Genomic DNA, 18,309 nt, shown 5'->3' with positions numbered 1-18,309 from the left:
TGTCCCCTTCCCCCTGTCCCCTGTTCCTACCCTTTCCTCCTTCCCATTTCCCTGTTCCTGCTCCCGTCCTCCTGCCCCTTCCCCCTGTCCCCTGCTCCCTTCCTCCTGCCCCTGCTCCCTTCCTTCTGCCCCCTTTCCCTGTTTCTGCTCCCTTCCTCTTGTCCCTCCACCCTGTCCCCTGCTCTTGCTCTCTTCCACCTGCCCCTTTCCCTGCCCCTGTTCCTGCCCCTTCCCCTGTCCCTGTTCCCTTCATCCTTCCCCTTCCCCTATTCCTGCTCCCTTCCTCCTGCCCCTTCCCTGTCCCCTGCTCCTACCCTCTTCCTCCTGCCCCTTCCCCTGTTTCCTGTCCCCTTCCTTGCTCCCAAGTCACTTATACTATTTATTGCCACTGTGTGTTATTTAATTCCAATTTCATTTTTAATGCAAAGAGCCATTTGACTATAAATTCTTTATGAAAAGCTCATTACTACTCTTCGTATTTAGCTTGTATCTTTTGCTCTTGAATTTGTTCATATTTTAAAACCAATTATACCATTTTGTGCTGGATCAGTGGTCTGTATAAAATGAGAATATGATGCTGTATTTGATCAGATCTTTCCATGCTTTGCACATGAATCGATTAATAATTGATGAATAACTCGTCAATGATACCACTTTTACTTGATAAACTGAACTTCCAAGCGCATGCCGGCACTATTTAACAAATGCAACATTAGCATTTAATGAGGCAGATGGCTGCTCCAGTTTTAGCTTAACTAATGCAATCATCAAAATTGAAGTGGGAAAAATTAATCTTTTCTTTTTTTATTTTATTTATTATCTCATTAATTAAAGCTTCTTTTATTGGTAAGTTAGGTTTTTATTGGTGAGTTTTTAGTCTGTTGCCTGCCTGTTTGTATTACTTTTCATCTTTGTTTAATAGGTCATCATTAAAAAATATATGTTTATATCCTATTGGTGATAGTGTTTTTTTGTTATTTCTGTTTACATTCATGTATTTTTTATTGGAATATGTTGAGCTTCTGCAAATGTTTTTAAACATGGTGGAAAAAAGAATGGTATACTTACTTTTGATGCAGACAAATTGTGGATATTTCATAAAGTCCTTAAAGGCATGGTCACACCGCCCGAGCGTTGTTGGAGCGGTCGTGGAGCAGAGAGAAAAAAATCATCACCGCTCGCTACTGTTTACCTTTTTCAATTTCGATTGTTTTTTTTTTTTCAATTTTTTCCCCAATTTTGAAAGCGAAATTCGACTCTTTTTCCCTACCGCTCCATGACCGCTCCAACAACGCTCGGGCAGTGTGACCAGGTCTTTAGATTTGGTAAAGATACAAATGATGCATGTTAGCACATTCATTCAGGGTCATGTCATGAATGATGAGAATATCCAATAGATACCCATGGACTTGGGAGGAAAGTCCATGACCAAGTGTGATATATCCAGGTGGCGAGTTATGTGTGGAATTCATTAATTTTGTCCCTACATCCTCAAGCAGATGTGCATTATTTGTTTTATATATTTTTCCCATCCTGCTTGTGCATCATTTACTGAGATTCCAACAAGCTTAAATATATGATCCGAATATGAAAAGAATATAGGTGAATTGTTTTCCTTTCTTATGTTGTTTAACATGATTGCTAATACAAATTTTCAATGATTTTTAGCACTAAAGTGTGAAATTTAAAGTTCTGTATATCTGTTTATCAAGTTATGCAAGACCAGAAAGACTTGGAATGGAGATACGTGTAGTGACTCTCCATATGCATGCAGACTTCACTGGCAAAATAAAAATTCTTGATATACCTTAATAGGTACAGACAAGACAACATAGGTATTTTTTTGGGATAGAGTATTTCATCCTTTATCCATTAAAAGCCTTCACTATATATTTTTAATTTTCTTCACATCTCTTTGTTTCTATTTTCCCATTTTCTCTCTTTTCATTCCCCATTCTTTTTTCTTTTTATCTCCTAAATGTTTCCTTTTTTTCTCCCTCCCTCTTTCTTACCCTTTTCTCATTTTCTGTCCTAAAATGTCTCCCCTCATTTCTCTTTCACTTTATTTTTTCCACCCATAGTCGTTCTCTCCGTCTTTCTCACTTTCTCTTTCATTTTTCTCTTCTAAATGTTTTTCCTTTTTTATCCATACCTAAACATTTCCCTTTGTTTCTCCTATCCTTTTTCTTACTCCTCTTATTTCTTTCCCAAAATATTTCCCTTCATTTCTCTCTCACTTAAATCTCCCACCCATAGTTATTCTCCCCTTCTTTCTCACCACTCTCTTTCCCTTTCTCTCTTCTTTACTGTTTTTTTTTCCTTTTATCCCTCCCTAAACTTTTAAATTTGTTTCTCGCTCCCTCTTTTTATTTCCCTGATTGTTTACCTTTGCTTCTCTCTCACTTTGATTTACCTTTATTTCTCTCTCCCACTTTCTCATCCCACTCTCTCTCTCTTTTCCTGTATGTTTGTATCTTCCTCATTTTTTCTTCTGCTGTATCTCCCCATATTGCACCCATTTACCATCTTGTTTTTCATGATATTTTTCATTACAAGTATTAGTTGCTTGAGAGGTATTCATGTTAATGAAACCATATTTGGCTTTGGTTACTTCTATCCAATCATCAAATTTATGGTGAAGGATCACTTTGTTTTGTTTTTGTCTCACCTGCATAGCAGAGTGAGACTACAGGCACCGCTTTTCCGGCGACGGCGGCGGCGTCAACATCAAATCTTAACCTGAGGTTAAGTTTTTGAAATGACATCATAACTTAGAAAGTATATGGACCTAGTTCATGAAACTTGGCCATAAGGTTAATCAAGTATTACTGAACATCCTATTAGAGTTTCATGTCACATGACCAAGGTCAAAGGTCATTTAGGGTCAATGAACTTAGACCATGTTGGAGGAATCAACATCAAAATCTTAACCTGAGGTTAAGTTTTTGAAATGTCATCATAACTTAGAAAATATATGGACCTAGTTCATGAAACTTGGACATAAGATTAATCAAGTATCACTGAATATTTTGCATGAGTTTTATGTCACATGACCAAGGTCAAAGGTCATTTAGGGTCAATGAACTTTGGCCGAATTGGGGGTATCTGTTGAATTCCCATCATAACTTTGAAAGTTTATGGATCTGATTCATGAAACATGGACATAATAGTAATCAAGCATCACTGAACATTTTGTGCAAGTTTCAGGTCTCATGATTAAGGTCAAAGGTCATTTAGGGTCAATGAACTTTGGCCGAATTGGGGGTATCTGTTGAATTACCATCATAAATTTGAAAGTTTATTGGTCTAGTTCGTTAAACTTGGACATTAGAGTAATCAAGTATCACTGAACATCCTGTGCGCATTTCAGGTCACATGACCAAGGTCAAAGGTCAATGAACTTTGGCCGACTTGGGTGTATCTGTTGAATTACCATCATAACTTTGAAAGTTTATGGATCTGATTCATGAAACTTGGACATAAGAGTAATCAAGTATCACTGAACATCTTGTGCGAGTTTCAGGTCACATGATCAAGGTCAAAGGTCATGTAAGGTCAATGAACTTTGGCCATGTTGGGGTTTTTTGTTGAATAACCATCATATCTCTGTAAGTTTATTGCTCTAGTTCATAAAAAGTTGACATAAGAGTAACCATGTATCACTGAACATCTTGTGCGAGTTAGAGTAGTTTTCAAAGTCAGCACTGCTGCTATATTGAACTGTGTGATGCAGGTGAGACGGCCAGAGGCATTCCACTTGTTAAAGATAAATAATTAAAGTGGATAAGTTTAACACTGCAATTGTTACCTGCCATCTTTTATAAACCCTTCAGCATACCTTCACAACTGAATCCAAGCATATCAAAGGTTAAAAGTACAGTTATTGGTTTATTATTAGCAATTAGCAAGTATTTTAGTAAGTAAAATTGTGCAATTATCTTGATGGTAGAAGCGTCACGGTTTAGTGGATTTGTTTTTATATCAATCTGATTGTTGATAGTTCAGTATATATCCTTCTACGTATGACATTTTGTGCTTGGCAATCTACTACTACTACTACTACTACTACTACTACTACTACTACTACTATTACTACTATTACTACTTTATATTATCTGTACTTCTACTACTGCTGCTGTTGTTGCTGCTTCTACTGCTGTTTTTTTCTCCTTCTCCTATTCCTTCTTCTCATCTGTCTCCTCTTTCTTCTGCTCTCCCTCCTCTTCTTCTTCCCCCTCCTCCTTCTTCTCCTCCTCTGTCTTTTCCTCCTCCACCTTCTTCTCCTTCTTCTTCTTCTTAAAGAGGAGAAGAGAAAAATAGGGAGAAAGGAAGGGAAAAAAGAAGAAGACAAGAGATAAAAGAACCAAAATAAAGATTTAAAACTGATGAGGGGGAGAAGGAGTTTGGTCATAAAGGGATACAAATTGTTTCCATAAACACACTAACTATACAGATTAAACAATCTATTATGTCAACCTTCTAATTTTATATTTTACCTCCATCTAATTGCTTAAACAAATCATCAATTTGGTTATGATTTTCCTTTGATGACTCAGTCTCGTGTTTGAAATGAATGAAATAAACATATTCAGTTCATCCCTCTAATAAATTTACAGGCCTCTAACTTTCTCAGAAATGTCACTGTTGAGTTGGTTCCTAATCATGAAATTAATTTCTTGATGAGAAGATTAAACGGTTGCTTATTGCATCTTCACTGGAGTAGAAATACTCATACAATTAGTTAAACGAGATGATTGTTTAGCCGTCACCATGGTTTTTCATTGATCTCTGGTATTTGACACGTGTGTCTCTGTTCTGCTTGTTTTCAAAACATCTTTTAAACAAATTGAGAGTCAGTTTAACTTGATTTTTGTATGGTGTTAGTCATAGTCTTTGTTTGGATTTTTTTTGCTGTATTTCATTCCACCTACATTGTAGGTTTATTCCTAAGTTAAAGTAAAGCCATAGAAAGAATAACTGTTTTGCTTTAACTGGCTCAAAAATTGTTACCTTATCACCTTTAAATGTTGTTTTATTTGTTGAAAGCTTACAATTGCAAGGCTTATTTATGTAGTTTCTCATGGTTAATTTTATGCAACCCTTCATGATTTTTATACACTCTCATTTTTGAGGATTTAAAATAAATCCAGCTGAGCGTTTCGTGAAAGGACTTGTCGGACGTTCTATCTGACAAGTCCTGTTTTTGTCTCACCTGCATAGCAGAGTGAGACTATAGGCGCCGCTTTTCCGACGGCGGCGGCGTCAACATCAAATCTTAACCTGAGGTTAAGTTTTTGAAATGACATCATAACTTAGAAAGTATATGGACCTAGTTCATGAAACTTGGCCATAAGGTTAATCAAGTATTACTGAACATCCTATTAGAGTTTCATGTCACATGACCAAGGTCAAAGGTCATTTAGGGTCAATGAACTTAGACCATGTTGGAGGAATCAACATCAAAATCTTAACCTGAGGTTAAGTTTTTGAAATGTCATCATAACTTAGAAAATATATGGACCTAGTTCATGAAACTTGGACATAAGGTTAATCAATTATCACTGAACATCCTGCGTGAGTTTTATATCACATGACCAAGGTCAAAGGTCATTTAGGGTCAATGAACTTTGGCCGAATTGGGGGTATCTGTTGAATTCCCATCATAACTTTGAAAGTTTATGGATCTGATTCATGAAACATGAACATAATAGTAATCAAGCATCACTGAACATTTTGTGCAAGTTTCAGGTCACATGATTAAGGTCAAAGGTCATTTAGGGTCAATGAACTTTGGCCGATTTGGGGGTATCTGTTGAATTACCATTATAACTTTGAAAATTTATTGGTCTAGTTCGTTAAACTTGGACATTAGAGTAATCAAGTATCACTGAACATCCTGTGCGCATTTCAGGTCACATGACCAAGGTCAAAGGTCAATGAACTTTGGCCGAATTGGGTGTACATGTATCTTGAATTACCATCATAACTTTGAAAGTTTATGGATCTGATTCATGAATCTTGGACATAAGAGTAATCAAGTATCACTGAACATCCTGTGCGAGTTTCAAGTCACATGATCAAGGTCAAAGGTCATGTAAGGCCAATGAACTTTGGCCATGTTGGGTTTTTTTGTTGAATAACCATCATATCTCTGTAAGTTTATTGGTCTAGTTCATAAAAAGTGAACATAAGAGTAACCATGTATCACTGAACATCTTGTGCGAGTTAGAGTAGTTTTCAAAGTCAGCACTGCTGCTATATTGAACCGCGTGATGCAGGTGAGACGGCCAGAGGCATTCCACTTGATTCTGAGAGTTACCATAGTAACAGTGCTTCTCAGCCGATAAAAATCAAGGAAAGGTGTCAGATCTGAAAACTTGTTGAAATTTGATGAAGCCCCCCGCCCCCATCAGCTGCGAATAGTTACCGGTCGATTAATAGATTAGATTTAGGTTTAAACCTTGTTGATTTGAATATAATGTTAAAAGAATTGAATTTAAATTTTTTGATATTTAGATGTAAATCCTTAAAATTAAAAATAAATCCAATATTCTGCTGGTCATTATTCAGAGCTGATCTGGATTTATTTTAAATCCTTGAAATTTAGAGTGAACTGAAATAAATGAAGATTCACTGTGAAAAGTGACTTGCCATTCACTGGATTTAGATTTCTACCTTGAAGAGTTTAACTCAAGGTTTGAAGAATTTAGTTTAAAACGTTTGAAGTCAAAGAGTAAATCTTTAAGATTAGAACTAGATCCAGAGATCGAGTTTCTCAAAGTTACTTTAAACTTAAAGAGAAATGCCAGTAGTTGCAGTAAACACTGATTTCTTGAGAAAGTCATGTAAACCAGGCTTAATTGTCAGTATATCATCGAGGATCTAGATCTGGTACAGTTACATAAACTGAACTTTGTGAAATCTTGAAATCTACGCTGAAAAATGTTCACACTGAAGATAACCAACACAGAAAGGCACACATGGGACAGTGTAGTATTATTGCTGGAATAAAGACCCGACGGAAGTGACCGAATCCGCGCTTATTTTGCTTATTTCTCAGCAATTACACAATTTCTTCCAAAATTCTTTGGCACATATTTTTTATTCATACAAACAGACACTTGGGTGGTTATTATATAAGATTCTGTAAAAAGTCATTTTGAGATCGTTACCAATACTGGAATTTATCTTTAAGAATAGCTTTATTGAATTGCTCCCAGACATGAAAATTAATTTTAGACTGTACTTACATATATTTCCACATTTTTCTTGTCTGTTTTACAGGATATGATGACGATGATGAATATCTTGATGATGATTCAGACTGATACCACAGGAGTCTTGAAAGCAATTTCTTGTGTGATGTAAATATTTATTTTTTTGTACAAAAAAAAACAACAGCAAACAATGAAAACAGGTTCATATAGGGTATATACATATATAATATATAGGATTTTATATGAATTATTGTTTTACAATCGTGATTCAGGTAGTGAAATATATAAGGAATGAAGTGGGCAACTTAAATGGATTGGACTGTTTTCACCAAGGTTACAACCATCTTAATCTAGATCTGCAATTATTATTTAATTATATTACGTTTATCATCATTATTAGACAAAATATGAGATTAAACACTGATCATGTGACTTGTATAAAGTATTTGAAGACTATTTGCTGTTTTTAAAAGAGCACAACTTATAAATCACCCTCCGAGACTTGACAGGATATTCGATAGTGCCTGTTTAAAAAGAGAAGTGTCACTGAATTTCTGTAGATTACCATTTAAAAGTGATTGCCTCTTTGACCTTGAAAAATACCTGATTGTACCGAACAATTAATATTCTTTCCAATTATCCATTACAAATTCATAATGTACACACATTTTTCATGGACCACTGACAAAACCTTTTTTCAATAAAAATTCACTTACCTTGGATTGCAAAGGGGACAGGTCAAGAAAAAAAACTCTTATTGCAATGCTATTTTCAGTCTGAAAATGTTTCATGATCTCTTTTCCATTCTCATAGGTTACAATATCAACTCATTCCTAGGAAAACTTCTAAAGTGCTTTTTGTAACCCTGTCACATCTTCAGGGTGATTGAAAATAGGATAATATTTTACATTCAATTTTTTCATTTGAAAGTCAGATCTGTTGATTTGTGCTTTTCCACTGTTTGCACCATTTTGTCATACTCCGAAAAGTTCCTTGAATGATACTAGCACTAAAACCTTTTTTGGTATAAACTTGATAAATGATTCTCTATTTTGCATTTATTAATTATTTGAGGTTTAGTGTTATATCTACTAAGATTTCTCATGCTGTCTTAGGAAAATCGACACTTTTCACACATGCATGGGAAATGATATATTTCACCTGGTAGGGAATTGAGCAGAGATGGAGAGAGAGCGAAAGAAAGGTGAGAGGGAGGAATAACAAGTGATAAAAAGAAATACGTAGTAATAGGGCTTGAAATCAATTTACATTTCCATGTGCATTGAAACAAGGTCATGTGACAGCCAAGATAACATGGATAACATTAAGCAATGATTCAACGAAGCAGGATTAAAACCTTTTAAATAATTCAGGAAATATTTGCGCTTGCATGTACATGATTGACCTGATCCACATTTGATGCATGAACTCAATTTTGTGCAAGGACGTTTTGAAAAAAATATGTTCTCGGTCAACCATAGCAGGAAATGTATTATCAGAGTTACTTTAGACAGATAAAGGTTGTTTTCTTACTATTTTGATAATTTCAAGGTCACAATTTATATAGAATTTTGCTAATCACATAGTTACCAAATTAAGCTGATTGCCCTGAAGAATCTATGAAAACACCAAAGATTACAATTATATACAATGTTGATTTCTTAATGTGATATTCAATTGCAACTGTATTAAATTAAGAAATATTAGTAATAAGTTCTGGAAAAAGACAAAATTTCCAACCATTACACCTCTTAATCTGAAGTCATGCACCACCAGTGCAAAAAGATTTTTTTTTTGTATGATATCAAAATATAAGACAAGTGGTATAGACTTGTAGATAACTAGTTATTTTATAATGACAAGAATATAGTATACATATATTGATAGAAATATATATGTGGAATGTTTTATTTTTGACAAGGTGCAACAAAAACAGAAGAAATATTTTGCGACAAAGTGGGCAGAGAAAATATTTAAGTAATTTTTTTGTCGGAAGTATTTTTACTTCTGACTCAAACTGCTATCTGAAGACGAGTCCTAGTCAAATACGACTCTAAAGTTAGTCTTATGTTGACTATATAGAATGAAAACCTGCACTGTTCTAGTCCAAGCCGAGTATATTCCAGGGAATATGTAATGAGTATATGTCATATTGATTTTGTGTAACATTTTGTTCATTTAAGAAATACTTGGTTTTATTTTCATTTCGAACATGCTCCAAGTATTCAGGTTAACACTCACTTTGATGCACAGCATAATAATGTGTGTATTATAGATTTAGAGATATCGACCATATTTCAGAGATGCCTGAGGTTTTATTAAAAAGCTTGCGGCATATTTCATTTATTACAGTAGAAATAATAATTATGAAAATTGATTTTTTGGAATCCTTGAAAGGCCTGGAGCCCTGTTGCATAAAACTTACAAGTATGGTAACTACCATAGTAACACAGATCATCAGCCAATCAAAATCAAGGCAAGTTACACTGTTAGAAAATTTATCCTTAAACTAAAAGAAGTTCCTGCAGCAGAGTCTCGAGAACACCTGTAATCTTACCAGATTGCGTAATCTTACAGGAAATTGGTATTTCGTGTGTGTAATCTTACAAATTTCCTTAAATAAAACACTCTTTTCCCCTTTTTCTAACAGACCTGTTCTGTTAAAATGCAGAAAAATTCCTGTTTCATGAATTTAAAGAATGATTCTGGTATTGCTTTCTGCAAAATCTTCTTTTATTTTTCTGTAAAATCAGGGTTTTTTTAACAGTGTACCATTGGATGGCAAAGTAACCATAATGGTAAATTTAATGCAACAGGGCACAGGATAGGTCAAGATGGGTTAAAAGATTTACCGGGGACTCATAAAAAATTGAATTTAGTTGGCCAGAGGAGGGCTCAAATCAACTTGATAGATTCACTATCGTGGATGCTTATGGATAAAACAGTCTTGTTACATTTCAGCTATTGTTGTTTAATTTTTCTTTCTTCTTTTCTATGATTCGATTTAATGTTACATGACAAAGTTTACTGAAATATATCAAAGTAAAAGCATCGCATTCCGATACTTTGATAGCCATTCCACCAATATGCACTTCTTTTACTAAAAACTCTGCACTGAAGTGAGAGTATTTTTTTTCCAGGAGAGACAATTCTGGAAATAAGTTGGTTTGGATTGTTATTCTGCATTTAATTGACTTTTCTTATCAAACCATTTACATATTATTTTGATATACAAACAATGTTAATCATAATGATGTTACACTGATTTTACTTGTGGTAAGTGTAGTTGTACTGATAAACAAGAAACCAAGTAATTGCACTTCTAAAACAACTATTTTTAGTGATTACATTACATGATTAAGGTAAGCTGGGCACTGCTCATATTAATACAATGTATAGTCAAGTTAGAAATACATGTACCCTAGCCAAGTACAACAAGAAAATAGATGTACAGGTAGTATTAAATATGAATGGAACTTGTCACATCCAGCTAATTTTCCAGTCTTGTAATTTTAAAGTTGCTTGTATTGAGGGTGTCACATAGATGTGACTTTAACAGTGACCTTTGCAGGCTTATTGATTAATTATGTAAACATCATTCTTAGTACATTTACACTAGAGGTTATTAATTATTACTTGGAATGTATTGATCAATGCTCATTGTTACAAACTGGAACAATTTTGTCTTTCATTACACAGTAAATCATCTAAGCATTGGATATCATAAATAACATATGAAATATAAATAAATATAGGTACATTCTATATACAACTCATTTGATCTTTCCTTCCATTTTGAACAAGATTTTATAATATTCTTTTTAAATTGAATATGCACATAGTATATATAATCAATATATGATAATCAAGAAAGCAACAACACTATGTTTTTTCACTTGTGGTGATGTTCACTATTTAAAATTAATTGTACTTCAAAGGTTATGTCTTGACCCTACCATAAAAATACTTGGCATTTATTTAGATAGATATGGACTCGATGAGGATATTGCCTTAATAAATGAACATTCAACAAACAAATATGCAGCAATTGTCTTCTTTTCAATTTCATTTATTTATGTATGTACACTTGTTTATTTGAGGTCTGTTTCCTCAACTTATGCTATCCCCTGAGGGCGCTTAAACATATATTATGTGCTTTATATCACATTGGTACACCTTTGCAGTAGTCTAATTTGTGCACATTACAAAATTTTTTTGACACGGTATCCACTGCAATTTTCTAGCACACATGAGTGTAACATGATAATGATATATCTTCAATCTGTACATTAACAATTATGAATATCTTTTTAATTCATGCGAAAAATGCAAACATGAAAATACATGTATTTAAATCTTTCTGTGTAATGTCATTTACATTGATCATTAGTCACTTTTATTAGAAGTTAGGAACAATCCCAAGTATATCATGTATATTTACATCTCTTTACATCTGGCTCCCTCACACTTTCTTTTGTTTTGAAATATCAAATATTTCAATATCATACATTTGATATTGAATCATTTCTCTATGAATTCATAATAGTGTGCTGATGTTCCATGAGACATCAGAATTTGTGTAACGTCATTGGAGAAAAAAATTGGAAACACTACATTTAATGCAATACAACAGAAATAGGCAGTATGTTAGGTGAGAGTGGTAATTGAGGCCCCAGTTAGTTTTTATCTCTCTGCTCATGTTTCCCTGTGTCCATGAGATTGATGTTTGTGTGGTATTTGAGATGGTTCTTTAGCACATAACTTAACCTCTCATAGTCACATGCCCATAGCCAGAAGGAGCACAAGCCTATATAGCAGCATGTCAAAATAAAAATTTTGAAACTAACGTTGCCACTTTAGAGAGGGGAGTACTGTAACCACCCATCTAATGTGTATTAACTTTTATTTTAGTTTAATTTGGTAAGGAATTATTGTACATGCTAGTACTGTAGTATTTAATATTCACCACTTTCTTTTTTCTGACTGGAAACCTATGAAATTAACATGCCTGTTGGGGCAAATGAGCCCCCCCCCCCTCTGGATTGAAACATATTTAACACTGTATGGTTAAAATAGTAAAATTACACACTTGCTTATGTACACTAAAATGTCCATAACATGAAGAAACATAACAGTGGCAGTTGAAAACACAACTCGATTTTTTTTATAGGATTAACAAAAAAATCCTTAAGTGGTGGCCTTTGGGAAAATAGGTACATACTAATCCTGTAATTGCTACTAGTATAGATGTTCAGTGCTTGTATCAAACCAACTGAAATATTTTTACTTTGAATATAGCAACACAAAAATAGTTTTTAATCAAGGGGCCTGATTTGCCCCATTTCGATGGGGGGGGGAATAAGGCCCCCTGACAACCGTGTTAAATGCTCATTAATATGCAAATGAGATTGAATAGTTCTCATATTTCTATAGGATAATGCAGGTCTACTCTAGACCTTTTAGAAATCTAATGTTTTACTGCTAGGCATTAAAAATACATGATTGCTATGAAAAGGGGGCCTTATTTAACCCACGCTAGCCAACATTATACTGGTCCCTCAGTTACATGTCCTGAATGTAATGTACACTTAGCTCCGTTTTGTGACATGCGGAAAAAATGCCATAACATTCTTATTTTCATCCAAGTTTGATGATTTTCTTTGTCAGTGTCATGCTTGTTTCATCTCTAAAGAAATGATTGATTTGGTTATCTTTAAATCATTGCTAGAAAGACGGCTTTTGGAAATAAGAGTGTATGAAAACAATTTGTGTTTGAAGCTGATATTTCACTTTCCCATTCGAAATAACTCGTCAACATTTGTTGATGAATCCTAATCCAATTAAAATGACGATGCCCACTCGTCACTGAAGTGTAGAATTGAACGGCCATTTTCACTTTTAACGGTCGAAGAAAAGCATATGTGGAGCTCGTTAATTTGCAAAATAACATTGCTTAATGATGACATTTTTGTTGTCCTCGTTAATGAATCAATTATTTTTGCTTTTTGATGAACAATATCAGTTATTTCGGAATCTTAGGATCTATAATTGACGTGCCACTTCACCATGCAGGATACCTTTGCATTGATTTGTTGGTCTTCAAAAATCTAAATGATGGGCACTAATTTATTAATATTTGTGATTTGCTTTTCATGTTCGTTGAGCCCTTTCGACGTTAATGACTTGGACAATGCTCCTAAATTGATCATTATGTTATCATGCTCAGGGTACAACAGTCTTTTGATAAAAACATAATTTTATATCATCGTTCAGACACGCTTTTAAAAAGTGAATATTTCATATCAACGGAATTTCTTTCAATTATTTCAGTTTGGTAAAGCTCATTAAAAGATATAATTGCGTACATTGACAAAGTTGTATGTTATGGTTTGGTCTCTTTATATACCATGTACCATATTTTGGTTCAAATGAGACTTGGTGAAATCTCATAAAATAATTTATTACGAGGATGTGAAGGAGTTCTCTTTATTTTCAAGGCAGAATAATTAAATTAAATTGAATCTCCGTTAAAACAAATACTGTTCCATACGTAATAATAGAATAATACACGTGAAATTAACCAATGAAACTACGGAAGGATTGCCCTACTCAGCAGTGGCTGGTCTTTTGAGGGGTACTTATAATGGCAGTGATCATTAATATTGTTAATACAGATGTTAAAATTGTCATTATTGTAGTCACTTTATAATGACGTATGAGTTACATGATTGAACAAAGCATATTTATATTATTTTTTTACGACCCGTTGTAAAACTGCCCAACAAATGAATTAACTGAAATCAAATATCTTAGGATCTTGTAAGTTTATTAATATTATTTTCACTCAAGTTATCAATCTTTCATCAATGTTATTAGTATTTTTTTTCTTCATTTTATGAAACAAATAAGATGAAGATAATAACACCAATGCCGTTTGTAACCGGGAAGCGTGGAGGGGGGGGGGGGGGGGTTGGGGGCTGGCAAGTAATGTAGCTAATAACATAACGTCCAACGAAAGGGTATGGAATGACAACAGACAATGAGAACTTCTAAAGGTTTTGGTGTAGAGAGGTGCTGATATAAGCTTGAGAGATTCTTTTTCAAATTTACATGACACAGTGGTTAAGAACGCATTAATCTATCAGATTAATTACTACTTTTCAGTTTCCCACTGCTAAACAAATAAACACTGAACATCAATATTTTAAGAGTTAATGCTTCATCGCTATAATGAAATTGCATTGTCTGTATTATGCTCACTGTTTAAATGGTTAATTCCAACGCTATTATGATTATCATGAGTGGTAATTCTCTCACATCTTTGTAATTTATTAACAATATTTCACTGCATGTACTTTCCAGCGAAAGCTCTCTCTCATTCTCGGCTTTAGTTATGTTGTGATGGGAAGAAATTACCCGTAACGCTGGGGTGTAAGTAGCCGGGTTATCTGATCACGGTATGGTCGTAATCATGTCTTTGAAATGGAGATATGCTTTATAGTAAACGAGAACAAAACCTATCTCTATTCCGTTTTCTATACTGTTCCAATATAATAAAATACGCCTTTTTTCCTAGAAACGACAAGATTTTATCAACGCTAAGTGCCCTAGGGTTAATGAATTTACTACTCGCACGTGATCAAGACTTGTGATAGATTTTCAGGACGTAGACAGGTTTATCTGCGTAGTCACACTTATCGGTAGAATTTTTTGGGAAGAAGGCTTAGACAATCCCCTAAACTTCAATTAATTCAATTTCTACTTTCCCCCGTCCAATTCTTGCCGTTCCGGCTTTATTTTTTAGAATTTATAATGGAGTGTTTCGTTTTGGGTTTGAAGTAACCAGCCTTTTCAAGTAACTAGAGAGGAATGAAGAAAAACGGAAATAAGAAACCTTTAGCAAATATCATGCTATCATACTTCAAAAAATATATGTATTCCAGCAAAATTTTATTAATAATAGATATTGATGATCAGTTTTGGAAGATCCTATACATTAATTATCATTTTAGTCGAGTGATGTGTGACATGCATATATAAGGTGGATTGAAATATAACCTCCCCCTTGATGAACCTGTCTTGTATCATGAAATAAATATTGCGAACTACACACTTAAGCAGATTAAAACGTGTTCAGATATCTTTATCAGCTCACGTTCTTATCTTTCCTTATTTGCAAAATACCAATGAAATGTGTCTGTATATAGCGAGATGTTTGAGCGAATTTGCTCCTTATTGAAAGACCTTCTTTGGCGTCATCTATCAAAGATGTTACTTTTTAATGATTTCGTGGCTGATGCTTTTTCGGTTAAAGTACATGGAGTTGATGGATTTATAAAGTGTGATTTGTGTTATGTTCAGAGAAAGAGATTAATGTGCTTGATATTTTGCCTTGTTAATAAAATTTTATTTCGTAATATTGAGACTCCAAACTTCTGTACCAGTCATTAAAAGCAGTGAAATGATAGAAACGTTTTCAGTCCAATTCGCATGTATTTTTATTTTTTACAAAAAGTATTCCTATACGGCAAAAAAAACGTGACGGTCACTCTAGCTAAAGTTTTATGAGAAGTTATTAGGATTCGACATCCCAGAAATTGTATGTACTCGATGTATGCTAATACCATTTTATGACATAGGTAATAATTCAACACTCTTGCATATTAACATAGAAGGAAATATACAATTTAGCTTTTAAACAGGGAAACCTGTTCGACATAATCACATTGTAATAAATTATACTTGAATACAATTATTTGTGTTTAATATAATGTAAATTTCATCTGCGGTAAGATACTAAATGTGGCAAACCAAATTACCTTAACTGAATTAAAGAAAAATGTATTTAAAAAGAATAGTATACAGTACATCGCCTCAAGCATTTTTAGGAATTACACATGGTACAACACAATCATGACAATGTACTGTTTCAAATGTAACTAATTTTACATGTTTATGTGTACCACAATGACAATAATTATGTTTTATAAAACAGAGATGTGGATAAGCCCATCCTCGTCTCAATGCAATATAGTACCAGTCATTAGCAAAATTAATGATCCTGTGAGTTTAAATGAATTCGGCCATCATTTGATTAGGATTAATGTCAGCATTTCATAAAGGGATTTGATGACGTGAATATTAAAAATTCAGTAATGAATATGAAAAGTAGATGGAGACTGGTCGAGTATTATGTTTTTTGTAAAGACGGAAAAATTAGAGAAAAATATTTGTGAAGATTTGATGAAAATTTATCAAAAATAAGACAGATTTTGAATGCTTTGTCTAATTCTTGACGAACAACTTGCCTCCCATCATGACTGTATTATACAAAATCGATATTTTCTTTTAAATGAAATATATATAAAAATGCTTTTTTGATAGAAGGATCTATGACAATATGTGTTTTAAGATATATCCCAGCACAAATGAAATAACTTTAAATATTTTGAAAAAATATAATTTTGCGGAATTTATATCAAACGAAATAATTGAAAAACTGCTTGTCTGTGGCGTCACAAAAATTAATAATTCGGTTATTCCATGCCGGATTTTCATCCAACCATCACCAATATTTTATCCATTATTTTCGATGTTATCAAATCAAATTCATCATAAGGGTGAACTTCACCTTTAACGTAATGCAGACCAATGCCAATGCCAAGGCTGACCCACCGTTACCTTGTTCTATTCTCTGAATAACACGAAGCCATCTCATAAGATGCAGGAATTTTCATTTCCAAAATGTCGACGTATGCTCATTCTTTTGACATGTTTGAACAATGCTCATTAAAATAGGTTACCCTCGCTACGCCAGTATTTTAGCAGAATTAAAAAACGAACAAATTAGCCAGCGTGATTATGCTATATAACGGCCTTCGTCAATTGATGATGAATTTTTGAATTATGCATTTGTAATGATCATGCGATTAAACGAGCTGTGAATGTGGATGGTATTACTCTGCTGAACTATCATTTGATATTTTCTACTAATCACCGATGGAAGTAAGAACTCAATTAAAATAGAAATGATATTGAATGACCTATGAGGCGTAGAAAAGTCGTAAATGAATTCAATATAGGAAACATCTCTCATCAAATGCATGTTATCTGTTTTTATATCGTTGATGAGGTATTTTGTTTTGCTTTTATTTTACTTCTTCTCACTCTCGCGCTTTACATGTCGTGCCTGGAGGCAAGGTTTATATGATATTAGCAAAGTTGCAGCCCTAAATGCTATTGTTGATATTAATCCCATAGGCTTCGTTTAATAATATCCTTATAGAGTTTTAATGGTCACTGTTATTTCATCAATATTGAGATGATTATTATTTTGAATAATGATGTTTCAATGATAACCCCCAATTTCGATAATTAATAATAATAATGGAGAACATGTCAAAGAAGAGAGAAAGAAATAAAGGAGAAGAAGAAGAAGAAAATGCATTAGGTGGACTTGTTCTTTAAATAACTAGTATTTTAGTGTCATTATTATATTAATTTGTTGACTCTTGTTGAAAATGTAAATGATTGTAATTATCATTTAACGATGTTAAAAAGTAATATAAAATCTTAAAAAACTAAGCATAACAGCGACACTGAAAACGCACAAAATTATCAAGCGAAGTCATGCACGATACATACGATTTACACTGAATGATTATAACCCCTCAGTAAGAATTTGACAAGGGGTAATTACACAGTATAGAGCAAACATTCTTGAACGATAGATCAGCGTTCCTTCATATTTCAAGTTTATCATCTCATACCAACCTGTCTAAACTATAGACAATTCTCTCAAAAATTAATGAAGGCATCATTTCAAACCAAATCTATTTCACTCTTTAATTATGTAATACATACCAAATTTTCAACATATTTTCAGGACAAATTACAAGTATTACGAGTTAAAGGTGACGGTTTCAATTTCTGCAGTAAATTGTAATAAGGAGGTGTTGAATTGAGGATTGCACCCAAATGGTGTTTTGGGGTAAGGACGTACACATGGATTTTGACCAACCGTATATATTGTCATGATTGTAGCCGTGACTTGCCCGTTGATTTTCAGTTGAAAATAGGGTAGGTCTATACG

At 33.6% G+C, this 18,309-nt stretch overlaps 1 protein-coding gene across 2 annotated transcripts in view; it reads left to right on the top strand.

Moving 5' to 3' along the window:
- The window catches only part of LOC121416023 (osteoclast-stimulating factor 1-like), a 32,523-nt gene extending 23,863 nt beyond the window's left edge, over positions 1-8,660 (top strand). Inside the window, exons 9-10 of one of the 2 annotated variants that reach the window (XM_041609452.1) lie at positions 835-846; positions 7,285-8,660. In XM_041609452.1, coding sequence (XP_041465386.1) covers positions 835-846; positions 7,285-7,328 — 56 coding nt within the window. In that variant the 3' untranslated portion in view covers positions 7,329-8,660. The remainder of the gene's footprint in view (positions 1-834; positions 847-7,284) is intronic. The other variant, XM_041609453.1, reaches the window with a different exon arrangement.
- The last annotated feature ends 9,649 nt before the right edge of the window (positions 8,661-18,309 follow it).

The sequence above is a fragment of the Lytechinus variegatus genome, chromosome 5, assembly GCF_018143015.1.
Source record: "Lytechinus variegatus isolate NC3 chromosome 5, Lvar_3.0, whole genome shotgun sequence".
Classification (NCBI taxonomy): domain Eukaryota; kingdom Metazoa; phylum Echinodermata; class Echinoidea; order Temnopleuroida; family Toxopneustidae; genus Lytechinus; species Lytechinus variegatus.
Note: the sequence above shows the minus strand (reverse complement) of the source record. Positions and strands in the feature narration are given on the sequence as shown.